General features: G+C 37.2%; 1 protein-coding gene across 6 annotated transcripts in view; it reads left to right on the top strand.

The window, feature by feature from the left end:
• The window catches only part of EML6 (EMAP like 6), a 267,083-nt gene that overhangs the window by 148,959 nt on the left and 97,937 nt on the right, over positions 1 to 20,187 (top strand). For all 6 annotated transcript variants that reach the window (XM_087436765.1, XM_087436763.1, XM_087436761.1 and 3 more), the window contains 6 exons: positions 2,836 to 2,973; positions 4,875 to 5,131; positions 7,452 to 7,664; positions 13,775 to 13,942; positions 15,150 to 15,256; positions 18,577 to 18,695. In XM_087436765.1, the coding sequence (XP_087292891.1) occupies positions 2,836 to 2,973; positions 4,875 to 5,131; positions 7,452 to 7,664; positions 13,775 to 13,942; positions 15,150 to 15,256; positions 18,577 to 18,695 (1,002 nt within the window). The remainder of the gene's footprint in view (positions 1 to 2,835; positions 2,974 to 4,874; positions 5,132 to 7,451; positions 7,665 to 13,774; positions 13,943 to 15,149; positions 15,257 to 18,576; positions 18,696 to 20,187) is intronic.

Genomic DNA, 20,187 nt, shown 5'->3' with positions numbered 1-20,187 from the left:
TTCCCTGGGATAACAGATTTATTTTGCTCAAATTTGGTTGTTATTTAAGAGAAGGATAAACTGCAGTGCAGAACCGTACAATTTGCAAATGGAATGTTAAGACATTTAGCTCAAAACAGTTGGCTTCTTGGCATTTTGTTGTTGCCATCTTTCTTTGGCTCCATCTTAAGTCATGAAAACGTTCTTAGAAGTGAAAATACACTACTACTGGTTAGACTGGCTTCCCTTTCTCTTTCAGTTGAAGATGTGAGCTAAGCGCACTCATCTGTGATAAGATCATGTCTCCCCCTTGTGCCTTTGGTCCTCTGCAGGGGGCTACACTGAGATTTCACACTTTAGTTCAGACACTCATTCATCACCATTAGAACTTAAATTCTGATTTTCAAAGTTGTCTTCAGCACATGGGTAAATAATTATTTCTTTGTAAATACTCAGGTGGAATTTTGAACATGGTACCCAAATCAAAGGAAAGTGCTAGCTCCTGAGAAAATATGTAATTTTATTATGGCCTCAGGAGTTCTTGCCATGAATCATCTGTTATTCTTTGAGAGCACGACATTGCGTAAAATGAGCAAAATGAGTATGCTTTCAGTATTCTTGTGACTGGAAGGACTGAACATCTGATCTGAAAGTGTGAGGTGAAGACTGTGACACTGATTTCAGTATTCTTGTATTTATCGCTGAGCTTTAAATGTGCTCAGCAACCAACAGGCCAGAAAGAGAGGGAGTGGAGAAAGAGACTGATTGATCAGTCGATGGGTTGATTACTGTTTTTGGCTTTTAATAGCTAAAATAGAACATTGTAAACTAGACTAAAGGTTACTGCTTCCCCCTGCCCTTATTCTGTATGTTTGTGAATCTGATCAGGATATAAGCAGTATACTCATTATTAAAGTATAAATCCAAAAATAAATCTATTTTTTAGTCTACCAAGCATTAAAGCCTCACCAATCTGAAAATCAATGAAAACTACAGTTGTCTCCTCATGTGACATAGTGTTTATGTGGCTTACACTTCTCTTTACTCACTTCCTCCTCTTCTCTTCTTTTTCCTTCCATTGTTCTGAGCTTTCCCTGAACAGACAACACAGCGCCACCAAGTTATTGAAACACCTGAGAAACTTGATTCATACCCATCCAGATAGAAATGATTTCAAGAAAGTCTTTGGCTTTTGTCTTTTATCAAGTGTGTTGAGTCTCAGAATTGCAAACATCCCCAAGGAGCCCCCTGACCGCCAGAATTTGTCTTATTCTCCTTGACCATTCATTTGGCTAAAATTTTAAATGTAATTTTACACTGAGTATTGACATTTAGAAAGGGTGTAAGTCATCATTTCTTGAGAAAGATTAGCTTAGTGACTTTATAATTATAGATAGTACAGTTTACTGAGGAGTGGTTTCTTCATGCTAGTAAAGCAAAGCTTACATTGCTTAAAATAGTACAAGGCTAAAAACAGCATGAGGTTATGAATAATGGACGAGGTGTTGAAAGAATACCAAAAGCTTTAGGATGAACAGTGCAGGCTGCCTAAGAGATCAGTAAACTATTCACTGTGCGCTCTGCATTGTAAGGAGCGTGCCCTCATCCCTCCTGATAGCAGAATGCATTTGGAGAAACTGCACCACATGTGACTTATTTTTGCCTCTCCATCGCAGAACTCTAGTTTCTCGGTCCCCCTAGTAGATACTGTTGTTTGTGTGTTAAGAAAAGACTGTGTCTTAAAAGTACTAACAAATAGCGGTCAGATACCACAATTGCAACTAACATGTAAACCCTTAATTGTATCTCAAATATTTAATTCCTGTTGACTCAATTTGAGGTGGTTGGATTAGATGTTCCAGGGCTGCTGAAAACTGTGTGTTAGCTGCACTTGCCCCTTGACCTCCGTATCTCCAGCAGTAGCTGTGCTCATCAGCCAGGGGCACTATGAAGTATCTGCTCCCACCAAGAGTGGACCTGTCAGCAGTGGGGCACCCAGGGAGCTTGTGAGGAATGACAGCATATGACTGTGCACAGCCAACTTTGGAACCATCCCTGGCAGGGGTATTGTTCGTTTTTCTCCATCTCAGATACGTTTTCTTTCTGGGAAGGCCAACAAATGTAATGTGTATTTCAATCTATGTGTGGTTAAGTAACACAGTTACTAGAAGGGTACTCATATGTTTTTTAAAACTAACAATAATATCATCTAGTAGTACTTCTTACCCTATAAGTGTTATTAACAACTATTGGTATGAATAAAGAACAATTTTTAATTTCCAAAGAGAAAAGTAAAATTGTGTGTGAAGAAGTGTTTAAAATTTCCTTATTTATTTATTTTATTTTTACTGAGGAAGATCTGCCTGAGCTAACATCCATTGCCAATCCTCCTCTTTTTTTGGCTTGAGGAAGATTAGCTCTTAGCTAACATCTGTGCCAATCTTCCTCTACTTTGTGTATGGGTCGCTGCCACAGCATGGCTGACAAATGATATAGGTCCATGCCTGGGATCCAGACCCACGAACCTGGGCTACCGAAGTAGAGCACACCAAACTTTAACCACTACGCCATGGGGCCTGCCGCTAATATTTCCTTCTTTTATGAATCTTAAAATATTTGACATGTTATCTCATTTTATATTTCTTGCTAGGTATTTAAAATAGTGAAAATGACCCAAAGGTAAAATAAATACCTTCCCAGATTCCCAGATATGCCATGAGGAAGGACACTAGTGTGAAGTTACTGCATCCTTTCTTGTTGTTATCACAGAGTGGTGACAGGCCTTCCAGACTTGAGCTGGCTCATGACTATGAGAAGTTGGTTTTCTTTTGTTCTTTACTTTGTTCTTGTGTGTAGGCTGTGGAGCCTGGCTGACCATGCCTTGATTGCCCGCTGTAATATGGAGGAAGCAGTTCGCAGTGTGGCTTTCAACCCTGATGGATCTCAGTTGGCCCTGGGCATGAAGGACGGCTCTTTCATTGTTCTCCGAGTCAGGCATGTACTGATATTGAAAGTGATATTAGAGATGACCTTTTGTTAAAATTAATTCTGGTCATCGGCACATGTGTGTGGTGATGGGTTGTAATTAGTATTTGGGTGTGAACATGATGTAATCTATGCAGAAATAGAAGTATAATGATGTACACCTGAAATTTATACAATGTTATAAACCAATGTTACTGTAATAAACAAAAAATTAAAAAGAAAAAAGAAAAAAAATTAATTCTGGTCATAATGTATGCCAGGACACTAGGAAAAATGCATTTACTCTTTCAAATAAAAGCACTATAGATTCACAACCCCCTATGTGTAATTCTGAAATCCAGATACTCTGAAAATCCAAAGTTCTTTGGTAACTTGTTTGGCAGCACAGCCTGACCCAGTGAACTGATGTGAGACAGTTTATAGTCTATTAATCTCTTAGTAGGAATAATCATGTATCGTGTGATTTGCTGCAAAAATATTAATGTGTTTAATACGAGGTGCTGCCCTAGCTCCTACTGGAGATGTTACATAATATACTATGTGAGAACCTTTCTAAAATCCAATGAATAATGAATTCCCAAGCTCGTCTGGTCCCAAGGGTTTTAGATAAGAGGTTATGGGCTTGTAGTAAACCAAGAAAAGAGGAAGAAAGAAGAAAGCAGTCTCCAGCAGTACCAGATCTTTAGAGGTGAGCTTGAGTAAAAGATTTCTTCCAACTAAAATTGACAATAAAATAGAATATTTTATATTTGTTAACATCCTATATTATTTTACTGGACAAAAATTATGACCCACCCATATAATTCCTCTGAATGCATTGGTTGTTCTTTTGGCTTACACATTTTGTGATTATAGAAAAGAAATGCAGCTGTGAATTAGATACTAAATGTTTTGCACATGGAAAATTCTATCTAGCTTTGAAAAATGCTCTTGGCACGGTTTATTACACTAAAGTCTCATTACCAGCCACACATAACTTATTACCAAATTGGTGGGGAACATTTTCTTTCTCTGCTTCATGATGTGTAAAAAGATAGCTAATGACCAAATTTTCTTTTTGATGGATTTCCCAAGCCAAAAAAACCAAAAAATTCCCCCACACCTATTTTATGACATTATAGTAAACTATAATGCTGTTAATAAATGATAACAGGTATGGGGAATTATTATGTGGAAGCAAATATTTGGCACTATTTATGCATTCAGTTTATTTTGGAGTTAATGAAGGCGTCGTTACTGGCTTGGGGGACCTGCTAGTCGTAATCCTGTCTCATGGTTGTAGAAAAAGTCCTCAGTGAGCTTTCAAATAAGGGTGGAAATTCTTACCAGAGTCTGATCAGAAAGGATGCACAATATTCCAGTGACTGAATGTATGCATTATTGACCTTTCATAGGGAAAGTTAAATAATTACATGAAAATTTAACATTAAAAAAGTAATTTTCCTCTTCTGCTTTTTGGACTTGCTCTTTTTGCAGTAATAAGCTTATCAGTCACTGGTTTCTTGTTCTTAAAGTATAAAAAAGATGGTTTATTTTTATGCTAACCCTGATATATTTTACCTTTCTCTATGACATATTTTTAAACAATTTTAGAAACTCAATTTTTTTTAACAAAAAGCTTTAGAGAAAAAGAATATCGAATTGAACATGAAAGCAAATATACATTTCATTAAATTTTTTTGTTGTTTTTATTTTGGAAGCCCAAAATATTATTTAAAGTGTTTATTAATTTTTTCTAAATTGGCCGTAAACTACATAATATGTTTTTCCTCAAAAGTTAACCCTTTAATTCCTGTAAGTTTTCTCTCCCTTTCAAAACAAATTTTTCTCTGACATGCAAACTTTAAAACATGACATGGGGTTCCTATTTCTGGATTTGCTGCCCATTACTTTGCTTTTTATTCTTACAGAGATATGACAGAAGTGGTTCATATCAAAGATCGAAAAGAAGTCATTCATGAAATGAAATTTTCTCCAGATGGTTCTTATCTCGCAGTGGGGTCAAATGATGGCCTAGTAGATGTCTATGCTGTTGCCCAGCGGTATAAGAAAATTGGAGAATGCAACAAGTCCCTTAGTTTCATTACGCACATTGACTGGTCTTTGGATAGTAAATACTTGCAAACCAACGATGGTGCAGGAGAACGACTGTTCTACAAAATGCCGTGTAAGTTGTGCAGGCACTGGATGTTTGTGAAAAGCAAGACTGAACCACATGCAGAAGCTATATGAGAAACTCGTTATCATCTCAGAACGAGGAATGTTTTCTGAAACAAGACCCTCAAATCACAAACTCTCAAAGAAAAGATTAATACATTGGAACAAATTAAAATAAAATTACTACAGCAACAAAAGAGACCACAAATAAAATGAAATGACAAGGCATAGACAGGGCATAAATACCTGCAATTATTATAATGGACAAAGGATATATTCCTAGAATATATAAAGCATGCCTAAAGATAAATGAAAGGAAAATTATTGTAGAAAAATACTAAAAGTTTGAGGATCACGGTCCTCATTTACTGTTATGGCTTTAGTCTCAAATCTGTGTTCTTCATAATTGGAGGCATTTATTATGTGATTATTTCGTGAAATATGCTAATTGGGACTAAAAAACCACAATTTTTTAGTAAAACGCTTTAACTTTTGTGAGAGATTCACTGACTTATATAATACTCATTTAGTGACATTTAGTTTGTAATACTAAAATGTCATAAATAAAAGACAAATTTCTGCATTATGATCTTTGCTGAAAGATTTTTTAAATGTAAGAGGAAAAATTTAATATTTAACATGAATCTTGTCCTCAAATTATGATATTTTATCTTAAGCATTTTATTGAAAAATTAATCTTTACTATAAAATAATGTATAACATATAACTTTAGCTTTTTTGTGTGTGTGTGTGAGGAAGATCAGCCCTGAGCTAACATCCATGCCAATCCTCCTCTTTTTGCTGAGGAAGACCGGCCCTGAGCTAACATCTATTGCCAATCCTCCTCCTTTTTTTTTTTTTTTTTTCCCTTCTCTTTTTCTCCCCAAAGCCCCAGTAGATAGCTGTATGTCATAGTTGCACATCCTTCTAGTTGCTGTATGTGGGATGCCGCCTCAGCATCGCCACACAAGCGGTGCGTCGGTACGCGCCCGGGATCTGAACACGGGCCCCCAGTAGCGGAGCGTGCGCACTTAACCGCTAAGCCACGGGCCAGCCCCATAACTTTAGCTTTTTAAAGACTCTCTGCCCCATCAAATTCATCAATGCACCATTACGAGGTGCATATTTCTTTACATCTACTTTCTTTGCTTGATATTATTTCATATACATTTTCCATATGTGAAAAAATATGGAACACGTTTGTCTTTTGCAATAGCAAATTAACATCCTTCTTAGTGACAGTTCATGATTTGCTTTCTCCTTCTCCTGTTATTGAGCATTTGGGCTTATTTTCAGTTTCTTTGCTGGTACAGACAGTGCAGTTCCAAATATCTTTGTACAGGTGGGATTTCGTCTTTTGAGTTACTTACTTGGACTATATTCTCCAAAGTGGGAACACTGGGTCAGAGACTATATTCCAACTATATCAACCCTCTGATTTTATGGTATTTTTAATGAATTTTTATATAACGCTGTTACAGTCCAGAATTTCTGGGTGCCAATTTGACAATGTACCAGCAATGTACAAGAGCACCTATTCTCACAGATTGTTTATTTGAAAATATTTATTTATTTTGGAGGGGAAAGTATGAGGTAGTACACTTAATTGTCTTGATTTTGAATTTTAAAATTGTGTATGGCTAAACGTTTCCCCAAGCATTTCTTTATCTGTGTGTTTCTTCCTTTGCGTGCTTCCTGGGGACGTCCCTCACCAGCTGCTGGTAGAAACTGGGTATTGTGCCCTTTGAGAACATACCTGGCACAATTGTCGGGACTATTTTCCCCAGCCAATTACATTTATTTCATCAAAATTTCATGGATTTTCATTGTCTAACACTTATAAATTTAAATAATAAAATCTACTAATTTTTTAAACTAATTTTTTGAGACTGAATTTTAAAAAATTACTTCAGTGGTCCTTTGAATTATGAAAAGTAGAAGTTCAGAATAAACTTTTTAAAAACCTGGCAAAGTGGTGATGACTAAATATGATAATGTGTAATTTAATAAGTCATTTCATCAATAATACAAAGAGTAATATCAGCTGTATCTAAAGTCAAGTAAATATTAGAATTTGAGACATTACATTTAGTACAGTGATCATTTTCTTTCTCTTCTCCTTATGTTTGTTTTGAACATGTATTTTCTTTAAACTCTACTGAAAAAAAAATCACCAGTTGGGTAAAGAGATTAGAATCTATAGTTCCCTTGATTTATAGATGTTTTAAAACAAAGATTTTATACGTCTATAAGAAGAATGAATAAAGTAAACTAGGATATGCTTTTTATTTAAACATAGTATTATATTTAAATTTATTGACTTTTTTCAGCTGGGAAGCCTTTAACAAGTAAAGAAGAAATCAAAGGGATTCCCTGGGCCTCATGGACATGTGTGAAAGGTCCAGAAGTGAGTGGAATTTGGCCAAAATACACTGATGTCATTGACATCAACTCAGTGGATGCAAATTACAACAGCTCAGTGCTGGTGTCTGGAGATGATTTTGGACTGGTGAAATTGTTTAAATTTCCTTGTCTCAAGAAAGGTAAGGCCAAAAGAGATGTTTCACTGAAAAAAGATTTAATCTGGAATGTATATGCAGCATAATTAAGGCTTATTTTCTTGGTGTCTTTTCCTGCAGACTATTCACTTTATCTTTATATTCATTTTAACTCTTTAATACTGTTAAGTAGAACGTGTTGTTGATGTCATTTACTTTTGACATTCTAAAATATGAGATTTTGCAAATGTAAGACAGAATTTGTTAACAAGTTATTACTCACCTTTTTGTGATTCGTAAGCTTCATGTTTCACATTTTAAATGTCATATTTTATTTTTATTTATGTAAATAAATAATCATAATTTCAATTATATGTATTACATTAAAATATGTAATTAAAATTCTTTTATGCTTCACAGCTAATTGTGCTTATACATGGAAAGCAAAGAAAATCCTTTTAGATCTATTTAAAATAAAATCTGAAAGTGATGGTTTTGGTGACAATACAGTTTGTGGACCTCTTGTCATAGCACTAATTTTGCAAACCAGATTTACATAACTGGTGAAATTTTTGAGAGAGAAGTTTGATTAAAAACAACCCTCTCTGCCTTCACATTGTATTATTTTGTTTGTTTTATTGTTGTTAAAATCTTATCACTTCAATTCTTGTGGCACCTTTAGGCTTTGTACAATGTGACTGAATTAACCATGTAATGACTCTATCCTCTTCTTCCCTCAAAAGTTTAAGCAAAGCCCATACACAGGCTTTTCTGAGACTGCCCACTTGCACCCTGAATATCTGATTTTAGAAAAGTAATCAGTAGGGACATGCTGTTGCCTGAAAACTCTTTCACCTGAATGATTTTTAGATTAAACAAGGAAAGGGATTGAAAAATGTAATCAGAAAGTCATTTTCAGCTAACTGGCAGTTTTGAAGCAGTGACAAGTATGGTACAAAATTGAACATAAAATGCGTAGCAAAACCACCATCACTTACACTTGATAAAATGGCCATCAGTTTAAAATGCTCAAGGCACAAAATTGTCAAAGTGCCTAATTCAAACTCTTCTCTCTCTCCCTAATGGGTCTTTTGAGGGCATATCTTGTTAGATTGAGTAATGTACTTGCAGAAGGTAAGTTAGGTAACCAGAAGGTATCTGGGAATTCAGAAGAAACATCACTGGGGTCAGAAGCAGTAGTAGTGGTCTCAGTGTCAGGACTTGGGAATAAAGTTAACTCAATGAGAGTTGGTATTTCCTATGTATCACCAAGCCTCGTAGGGTAGACTTGGGTCTGGAATATAGCACTGGAAACATTGATCTTTGGTTTGTTTATTAGAATGGGAGGAGGCAGTGAGTAGTGCTGTCTGTCAAAATGGGACATCCTTATATGTAAAACAACCCTGAGGATGATGGCACACAAGAGACATCTGGATGAACAAGGAGAGAGGTTGACAGCCAGAGTGACACTATGGTGAGAGTAATCAAATCCCCCTCAGCAATCTACAAAAGTATTCATGTCCTCATAGCAAATTGGCTTGTTCTACTTTTCATGACACATGGTTTATAAATCTTACAATTTGCCTCAAAGACATTCAGGCTTTTGTGGCCTTTTTGTGGCAAAACTACTCGTGGGGAAGTATATAACAGAATGTTGTTGATGGGAATAATCAACACTGGTACCCAAGGTACCAGTGACAAGTATTTCCCCAACTTTTGAGCCTGTAAACAGCCAAACATGAGCAGGGGCTGATGACTTGAGAAAGTGTGGAGACTGAGCAAACATTGTAGTTTTCCATTGTGATTAAATAAAACTCACAATCAAGTTAATTGACACATTTACGATTATATGTGTGTAGTATTCTGTCACACAGTAATTAGACATAAGTGTTCTGCAGTTAACAAAAATGACTACAATTGGTATTATTTTTATATACAAACCAATTTGTTTTTCTCATTTCCTTTTGACAGTTTTCAAATCTTAAAATAATTAGAATCAATTCCGATAATTTTCCCTGATGTCACTTAGACTACATTCTGTTTGATCATCACCCCCACAGACACTGACGTGAGGTAAAATCCAAAGCTTTGCTCATTGACGTTTGCTATCCTAACACTCTTGGCACTCAGCCCTGCTCCGAGAGGAGGCTCAAGGCTGAGGATCTCCATGTTTTACTTGTATGATGCCATCCCATTAATCCTTCACACACACACACACATGCACGCGCACACACACACACACAGTCCTTGAACAACTATCTCCCATGACAAATGACTTGGTGATATAAGACTTGAGTTGCAGAAACCCTGGACCTTGGAGGGAGAAGTGTTGGCCTTCAGTAGAGCTTGGATGAGCTTGATGCAGTGCAGGAACAGAAAGGTCCGTGTGCCTAGAGCGTGGTGAATGAGGGGAGAGTTGTGTACTACGGGGCTGCAGAGGATGGTGGGGACCACGTCATGAAGGGCCTGGTAGCCACTGTCAGAAATTTGGGTCTTATTCTAAGGGCAATGGAAAACTATTGGGGGTTTAAAATGGAGGAGTGACATGACCAATTTAAGTTTTTAAGAGACCACTTTGATATTGTGTGGGATGGATTAGGGAAGGGGAGGCTTCAAGTAGAGAGTTTATTGCAAGAGTCCAGGTGAAAAATGATGCAGCATGGACAAGGGTGTTAGGAACAGATGCGAAGAGAGGTGATTGAGATTAGAAACCAGTGTCAAGGTAGAGCTGAGGGGGTCTTGCTGATGGATCAGATGTGGGAATAGTGGGAAAGAGAGGAATTGAGGATGACTCCTAAGTTTTGGGCTTGAGCAATGGGTGGATGGTGGCACCATTTAGAGAGATGGGAGAATGAGAAAGGAAAAGGTTTTGTCTCTGTGTGTGTGTGTTTTACGGGGGTAAGAAGGTAGGAGGGGAAGGGGAACTCCTCAATCTGTTTTGTCCATGATAAGTTTGAGGCACCTATTAGACATCAAGTGGACATGGCACACGGGCTGTCGCACTCCAGGGAGAGTTCAGGGCTGGAGATGAACATTTGGTAGTTGAGGGCACATCAACAGTATTTAAAGCCGTGGGAGAAAGGGTCAATAGAGAGGAGATGATGGCGGAGGACTTGAGCCTTCGTTGTGGTTCAGAGAACAAAGGGAGGCCTTGTAAAGTCCTAAGGAAAGCCTTGGAAGAGATGGATGTGACCTTCACTTATTCAATAAATATTTGTTAGAGGCTGGAGATATGTCAATGAATATAACAAGCACAAATCCCTCCCTCCGTGGAGCTTTTGTTCTACTGAGGGGACATAGTCAATAAACAAGAAAATATAAACATGTCTGATGGAGAGAAATGCTATGAAGAAAAATAAAGCGAACAATGGGAGTAGAGAGTGCTCAGGTGGAGCAGCATAGTGTTGCTATTTTAAATAGGGTGGTCAAAGAAGCTCACTGATATGGTTTCATTTGTCTAAAAACTTGAAGGAGGTGAGGGAACCAGCCATTCAGATATCCAGGGAAAGAGCATTCCAGACAGAGGGAACAGCAAGTGCAAAGGCCAAGAGGCAGAAGGGTACCAGGCATGCCTGAGGAACAGCAAAGAGGCCAGCGTGCCTAGAACAGAGTGAGTGAGTAAGAGAGAGGACAGCAGAAAAGATCAGAGAGGTAGGGCCTAAATATTAATGACACTGATGCTTTTACAGGTTCTAGTTCCAGCCAACCAAGGGTGTGTTAGTTATCTATTGCTATATAATAAATTCCCTCCCTCCCAAATTTAGCAGCTTAAATCAATAAACATTTATTATCTCACAGTTTCTGGGGGTCAGGGATTCAGGAGGAGCTTAGTTGGGTGATTCTAGCTCAAGGTCTGTCATGAGGTTGTGGTCATCTGAAGGCTAGCCTGAGGCCAGAAAATCCACTTCCAAGATGGCTCACTCACGTGGCTCTTGGTGGGAGGCCTCAGTTCCTTGCCGTGTGAGCCTTTCCATAGGCTGCTTGAGTGTCCTTACCACGTGGTATCCAGAGATCCAAGAAAGAGCAAGGAGATATAACCTCCTCTTGAATGCCACACATCTTCACTTTTGCCATATTCTATTCATTTTGATTTGTATCAAAGAATTTGTGCACATATTTTTTTTCTTCTTTTTTCTGGCTTTATTGATACATAATTGACAAATAACGTGTAAATTTAAGGTGTACAATGTAATGATTTCATATATGTATATGTTATGATATGATTACTACTTTAAGGTTAGTTAGCACATCCATCACCTCACTTAGTTACTTTTTAATTTTTTTGTGTGTGTGGTGAGAACGTTTAAGATCTATTCTCATCAAATTTCAAGTATACAGTACAGTATTGTTAACTATAGTCACCATGCTGTGCATTAGATCCCCAGAACTTATTCATCTTATAACTGAAAGTGTACCCTTTGGCCAACATCTCCCCATTTCCCCCACCCCCAAGTCCCTAGTAACCACAAATCTGTCTGTTTCTATGAGTTCAACTTTTTTAGAATTGTGGACATAATTTTAAACCACTAGAAAGAGACAGGTTAAATGATGTCTGAGGAGGGTGTAAAAGGTCAGGCAGCAAAGGATAGCCCAACAAGATCTATAGAGAGAGGGAAAGAATATACTTTGCTTCCCAGTTATTGAATTATCAGCCAGCATTTCCAACTGACCTTAGTTGGAATCTGTTTGACTTTATTAAATTACCAAAACTGATGTATGCAACTCTTTGAAACAGGCAAGGTTGCTTTTGAGACCCAAGGCCTTCCTTTCCCCTCTGCAGCATGCCCCTAGTCTTTTTTGGAGGCCTTGATATAATAGGACCTCACCTGGTCAGAACATGCTCCCAGGAAAGGGACATGTAGTAGTCATTTTAACCTTCAGGTAAATTTAAATCACTACCTTTCCAATGGGTTTTTACGTTTTAAACACGATAGTTGAGCAGATGGCCTTTTCCCCCATTAAAGAGATCAGTTAGAGGGACTGTAATAGGTAGAGGTGTTTCTGAAAGAGGGAGGGGGTGCTTGTTGGCCCCCTGAAATCTCCCACAGTCTTGGGGGTACTAGGCCTCCATGTGATAAGACAGACCCTGCTTATTTCCATGAGTGCCTTTATGCTGCTGTGCCCTGACCAGACACTGGAGACTTGACTGTGGTAGTTCAACCACAAATATAAGTTCAAAAAACTTTTCTATCACTTTCGGTACCTGGGGAGGTGGTTTACTGAGTAAAGCAATCAATTTAAGAGAAAAAAATTTCATTCTCCCAACTCTGCATCTACATGACCCCAAACAATAATTTGACTTTTTTTCCACAAAGTTATTTTCTTCTTTCCAATTGCAAAAGACTACTTGTTTTATCTTGTACTTAAATAAGAATGTGTAAGGGCCGGCCCCGTGGCTTGGCGGTTGAGTACTCGCGCTCTGCTGCTGGCGGCCCGGGTTCGGCTCCCGGGCGCGTACCGAGGCACCGCTTCTCCGGCCATGCTGAGGCCGCGTCCCACATACAGCAACTGGAAGGATGTGCAACTATGACATGCAGCTATCTACTGGGGCTTTGGGGGAAAAATAAATAAATAAAGTTATAAAAAAAAAAAATTTATAAAAAAAAATAGATTAAAAAAAAGTGTAAGATAGTCATTCTTTAGCATTTATTTTCAGAATCAGTGAAGCAGTAGACGTTATTTGGAACAGGTTCAGATGTGTCTTTAGCCACAGGGCTTAGATTTCAAGACTCATTTTTAGCTTAATTCGTACTGGAATAATTGAGATACCTTTCAGAACATTTGCGTATTTGTTATGATAAGTAAGACTGAAAATTGTTTTCTAATATATTTAAAGATTTTACTCCTCAGGGCCGGCCCCGTGGCTTAGCGGTTAAGTGCGTGCGCTCCGCTGCTGGCGGCCCGGGTTCGGATCCCGGGCGTGCACCAACGCACCGCTTGTCCGGCCATGCTGAGGCTGCGTCCCACATACAGCAACTAGAAGGATGTACAGCTATGACATACAACTATCTACTGGGGCTTTGGGGGGGGAAAAATAAAATCTTTAAAAAAAAAAAAAAAGATTTTACTCCTCAACATAAATAGGAATATAATTTTTTGACCAATAAATTCTATTTTTTGCATAACTAATCTCCTCCTCAAAAATATCTTTTCAGGAGCCAAATTTAGAAAGTATGTGGGCCATTCTGCACATGTTACAAACGTCCGCTGGTCTCATGACTTTCAGTGGGTATTAAGCACAGGAGGGGCTGACCACTCGGTTTTCCAGTGGAGATTTATTCCAGAAGGTGTCAGCAACGGCCTGCTGGAAACTGCACCCCACGGTAAAACTAGTAATAATTTTTCAACATCTGTTTGTTTTTCAGTAAAAATTTCAAAGAATGTTCTAACGTCTCATTTGGATGTAAAGAGTTAAAGCAATTTTGAAAAATTCGTTGCTATAGTAAATTTTTGAATTAAAAAAAAAAGAACAGAAAAAACTTTTGAGATGAATATGGGTCAGTTGGATAATTTCCTTCAAAGGATTTTGCTCATGCCTAATGCAAGTTGAAAGTCTAAGGTTTACGTGAAGAATTAACCTTTGAAGACGACATGAGCCATACATTTCAGGATGACTGTAACAGGCGGTGGGTCTGCTCGGTCAGGCTGCGGGTGACAGGGTAACCTTTAGAATAGAAGTTGCTTCTAGAATGGGGTTCAAAGAATAGTCCAGGCCGGCCCCGTGGCTTGGTGGTTAAGTGCACGCGCTCCGATGCTGGTGGCCCGGGTTCGGATCCCGGGCGCGCACCGAGGCACCACTTCTCCGTCCATCCTGAGGCTGAGTCCCACATACAGCAACTAGAAGGATGTGCAGCTATGACATACAACTATCTACTGGGGCTTTGGGGGGAAAAAATAAATAAATAAAATCTTTAAAAAAAAAAAAAAAAAAAAAGAATAGTCCACAATTGGGGCCAGTGTGTTCCAGTTCAATGCACATGTATTTTTTTAATTTACTGTCACGTCAGCAGGAATGATCAGGTAATAAAATGAAAAACTATGTGAGGAAATGGTTTTATTGGGAGGGGTTCTGCAGAGGTGTTGACCATGGCAATTACCAACACTTGGTGGGCAAATTGAGAGACTAAAGAGGATCTTTTCTAAGTAAGTGGTTGGATTTCTTTGTGCCCCAGCCTTCTCTTTGGTAAAATCTGCCTTTTTTTTTTTTTTTTTTTTACCCTTTTCAAAGCAAGATTTAAAACCCAAAGATCTATTATCTAATAGAAATGTGGAAATGAGTTCAGTCTGCTAGGGGGGAAGTTGTCCTCATCTGTTAAAACTCCTGAAAGAGGGTGAGGGATATGCTGAACTTAACCAAAAGAGGAAAGAAAAAAAAGATGTTTTAAGAATCTACATTAAATGAAAACTATTGGTGTAGTTATTTTTTATTTACTTTGATAGGATAGAAGAAAGAAAATATTTTAAATAAAATTTTTAGCTGTTTAGAGTCTCAGAATTTTTGCTTGTTTCTTGTGGGTTGTGTTTCTGCAGAAGGTGGCACTGATTCCTGCAGTGAAGAATCTGATTCAGATTTATCCGATGTGCCAGAGTTGGACTCTGATATTGAGCAAGAAACTCAAATCAATTATGATCGCCAGGTCAGTAAGCAGGGAGCGATGCAGAGGCCTCATAACCCAGAATCTTGATCTCATTGGATTTGGACAGTGCACTAAAAATGGCTGGTACTTAGGCAGAGGAGAAGCAAGACAAGAATAAGGAAAACTGCCTACTTCTCGTCTTTAGATACAAGTTAAAAATAAGGCATTTACCTGATCACATTGTTAACATGTTTTTTGAGTGGAAAGTAGTAGCACAGTTTCAAAACTAACCCCGTGAGCGTCAGGGTTTTCTGCCTCCCTTGCACCAAAACTTTAAAATATTTTTTTGCAGAACAATATGCAAGTAAGCTACAGGATTTTTCATTCTCTTAGCAGATCGTTAAAGCACGTGTTTTCTTTACAGAATAGGTTGCCTTGATGCCATGGTAGTTTGCAAGTGAGCTAATATTCAGGTTTCCCTCTTAATTTATGGAGACCATTATCCTTTAATTAAAGTAAAAGCCCAAATACAATGCACATTGTCTCTCCAGTCAGAAATCATCTCTAATAGAAAAGTTGGGCGATTACATCCAAATTGGATCCTACTGTTTTGAAAGTACACATTTCATTTTCGCACTTAAACAGTGAGTATTAAAGAGAGCAATCCTTCAGAGGAATCTGGACACGTAGCGCTTTTTTATGGTGATATCCGTAGGGGTTCTATTTTCTTTCTTCTTATTTAACAAAGGTATGTGAAGCAGACTCTGTACATGAACATGGAGTGAATAAGATTTCAGACACAGCAACTGTCAATGTTACCCCTGGAGATTCAGTACATAGGCCTGTGGCAGCTGCTGTGTATCGAGTGTCTCTGTGGGGCCAGAGCCTGCGCTTTATATCCACCAAATCCAACCCCACAATAACCTTGAGAGGTTTAATAATTTGCCCACGTCCATATCCCCTGTAGTATTAGGATACAAATGTGGATCTGGGCTTCTTTCCAAAGTGCATGTTTTATGTACTACTTGACTTTGCCTCCATGCAGGCACTGACTTTACTGCTTGCACTGAATTTACTGCTTTTCGGATGACATTTTTTTTTTTCAGCTCATAATCATCACTCATTGATTCAGTGTTTGAAAAGTTAGATTAGTACAAAGGCAATCCAACTGATGGTTTGGGTCAACTTCACAACGAAATCAGTTTGACTGTATATTGATATAATGCAGTAAAACTACTAAATAAAGATAGGGGTTTGAAAGGAAATTATTAATGTGAAAATATCACATAAACACTAAACAATATTATACCCTGGTATCAAGGGGAAATGGAATTTAAGCAAAATGAACATAAAATCTAGGAAAAAAAGAAAAGTAATTTTCTTTAGTGGGGAAGTTTTTATTTAATAAAATGATGCTAGTAAAAGAATGAAAAGGCAGGACCGTATTGAAATCCTTGCCTAGGATTTACGTATTCTCCCCGACATCATGCTTTCCAAAGCTTTCACCTATATTATTTGATTTATGTTCACAATATTTCTGAGCAGGGATTTTTATTCTGTTCCACATGGGAATTTGAGGCCCACAGAGGTTATGAGACTTGTTCAAATAAGCAGTAGAAATGCCAAGACTAGAATTCAGTGCTCTAATAGTTGATGAGCTGATAAAAACATCATCAAGTCAGATGAATAATTATCTTTAGATTTTAAAAGCTTAGTTCATTACATCTCTAATAGACAAAACAGTGATGAGGTATCTTCTGACTTCCTTTTGTAAAAAAGATTTTTGGTCAAATCCTAAACAGAGACTTTGTTATAATAATATTTCATGATCTTTTTTTAGTAATATAGTTTGATCAAATGAAAACTTTCCTTTATGAAGATGAGAAGATATTAATAGATTGTATTTCATTTTCTGTGTTAAATTGATGTCTCTTGGTAGTAGGGCATAAATACATGGTAGACAAAAGATTGATTTTTAGGTACATTTCAATTAAATTGTAGCAAATATTCTCTCAGCAGCACATTTCAGGTCCTAGGTTAGATCAAGAGCTTTCCTTTCTATCTCAGAGTCTGATCTGTCAAGATGCATGAGGCCATGAAAGGAAAATAATTCCAAAGCCTGATCCCCATGACTCATGAGGTCCATATTGTGCAAATATCAGAATCATCAAGAGATCTCTTGCCTTAGAAGAAATTATAACAATGTTTTGTTTATATTTTATTGATAACTTTAATAATTTCCTTTCTTATTTATCAGAAAATTTAATATCATAGTTTCTGCATATAAATTACTTAAGAAACATAATAGCAAAATAAGAAAAAAAGAATTATTTTAAATCCCAATGACTTAAAAGATATTTCCTGTTACTTTTTTTCATTAGAAGAAAGTAAAATTTGATCTCATGTCTATGTTCTCAATTTTGTTTATCTTTTCAAAGAACGAACTCTTAGTTTTGCTATTTCTTATTCCTAGTTTCTATTTCATTTATTTCTGCTCTAATCTTTATTATTTCCTCTGCTAACTTTGGGCTGAATTTGTTCTTCTTTTTCTGTTTCCTCGAGGTGTAATATTAGGTTGTTTATTTGAGACCTGCCTCTTTTCTTAATGTATGCATTTATGGCTACAAACTTTCTTTCCTCTTAGGACTGCTTTTTCTGCATCCCATAAGTTTGGGTATGTTATGTTTCCATTTTCATTTGTCTCAAGATATTTTTTGATTTCCCTTTTGATTTCTTCTTTGATCCATTGGCTGTTCAGCAGTGTGTTAATTTCTACATATTTGTGAATTTTCCAGCTTTCCTTCTGTTACTGATTACTAGTTTCATACCATAGTGTTTGGAAAGGATACTTGATACAATTTATCTTCTTAATAGAAGGCTTGTTTAGTGGCCTAACGTATGATCTATCCTGGAAAATGTTCCATGTGCACTTTAGAAGAAAGTGAATTCTGCTGCTATTGGATGGAGTGTTATATATATGTCTGTTAGGTCATTTGGTCTATGGTGTTGTTCAAATTTGCTATTTCCTTATTGATTCTCTGAATGATCTGTCCATTGTTGAGAGTGGGGTATTACAGTCCTCAAGTATTATTGTATTGAAGTTTATTTCTCCTTTTAGTTCTATTATTATGTGCTTTATGTATTGAGGTGCTCTGATGTTGAGTGCATAAATATTTACAATTGTTGTATCTTCTTAATGAACTTTGACCCCTTTGTCATTATATAGTGACCTTTTTTGTCTCTTGTGACCATTTTTAGCTTCTTATGTTCTCAAAAACCTGATTTCCTGCAATTAAAGATTTCCTGAGAATGCTAAGATATTCATGTTTTTAAAACTTGAAGAAAAGAGTCTTAACTAAATATTTCTGTTATCCTTTAAGGTTTACAAAGAAGATCTACCTCAGCTAAAGCAACAAAGTAAAGAGAAAAACCACGCAGTGCCCTTCCTCAAACGAGAAAAGGCTCCTGAGGACAGCTTGAAACTCCAGTTCATACACGGGTGGGTGGCCTGTCACCAGCCTTATCACCAGGCTGGCTGTTCTCTCCAGTTGGCACTTACCTGTGGGTGGTGGGTGGCCTGTCACCAGCCTTATCACCAGGCTGGCTGTTCTCTCCAGTTGGCACTTACCTGTGGTTAATATTTTAACCATTATTCTCTGTACACTTTTCTCAGCTGATGTGCTGTGGCATCACAATGTGTGTATCTAGATTTTTATGTGTTACGTACTTTCATGATGCATGTGACTGTGGCTCACTGCTATTTCACTTCATTCTCTCCACTGTCTCTACTTCCTTTATCTCCATAATTCCTGCTCTATTTTGCTGGCTCTACCTGGGACAATGTTTTCTTCAAAAATTTTTGTTCACATGTGCCTAAAATAATTTTGAATTTTGAAAATTATATATACAACCTTCCACACTTTAAGTTGACATCTAAAATTTTTCAACAAAAGTGTAAATGATTGTGAAGAATATAATATCTAGTGTTTTATAAATAGTCATATCGTTCATTTAAATGAATCCAATGGAACCTAAGTGCCATAGATATTTGATTCCCCCCATCATCAATTTAAGAAATACACTTGGGGCTGGCCCAGTGGCGTAATGGTTAAGTTTGCACACTCCACTTTGGCCGTGCGAGGTTCACAGGTTCAGATCCCGGGCACGGACCTATGCACCGCTTATCAAGCCATGGTGTGGCAGGCGCCCCACTTATAAAGTAGAGGAAGATGGGCACGGGTGTTAGCTCAGGCCAGTCTTCCTCAGCAAAAAGAAGAGGATTGGCAACAGATGTTAGCTCAGGGCTAACCTTCCTCACACACACACAAAAAATACATGAACAAGTGCTTCTATAAAAGTAAGAAATTTTACATCATTCATATTTCTCCTTGAACTTGTATTTCCATTCTACTTCTCCCACAAAATTTTACCCTAATGTAATATTTTTTATACTTGAAAGTCTTTTATTGATCACCCAATCTTACCTTCTGTAAGGGAAAAGAAATGTCTATAAGTTCAGTTTAAATTTAATTCTCTGTGACCATAAGACATATACCGTGCTGTCTGGGATGGTAGCCACTTGTAGCACTGAGCACTTGCAATATAGCTAATCTGAATTGAATTGTGCTGTATGTTTAAAATGCACACCAGATTTTGAAGACTTAGCATGCAAAAAAGAATATATCTCATTAAAATGTTTTACATGTAGACATTGTATTGATTACTTGTAGACATGATAATATTTTAGACATATTAGGTTAAATGTTCTTAAAATAAGTTACATCTATTTATTTTTTTTAAATGTCAATTAGAAAATTTTAAATTATGTATGTGTCTTGCATAATATTTCTGTTGGACAGTGCTGCTGTAAGAGTTAACAATTTTTTTCTAGATTGAATGATTATTACAACTATTAGTAGTACACAGCTGACTAAGTCAACCTAAATATAGTACAGATTCTGATAAAGTTATTAAACATAAAAAAATTTTAT

The sequence above is a fragment of the Ceratotherium simum genome, chromosome 11 (assembly GCF_057802395.1).
Source record: "Ceratotherium simum simum isolate JZ-2026a chromosome 11, ASM5780239v1, whole genome shotgun sequence".
NCBI lineage: Eukaryota > Metazoa > Chordata > Mammalia > Perissodactyla > Rhinocerotidae > Ceratotherium > Ceratotherium simum.
This window is presented reverse-complemented; position numbering and strand designations above follow the sequence as displayed.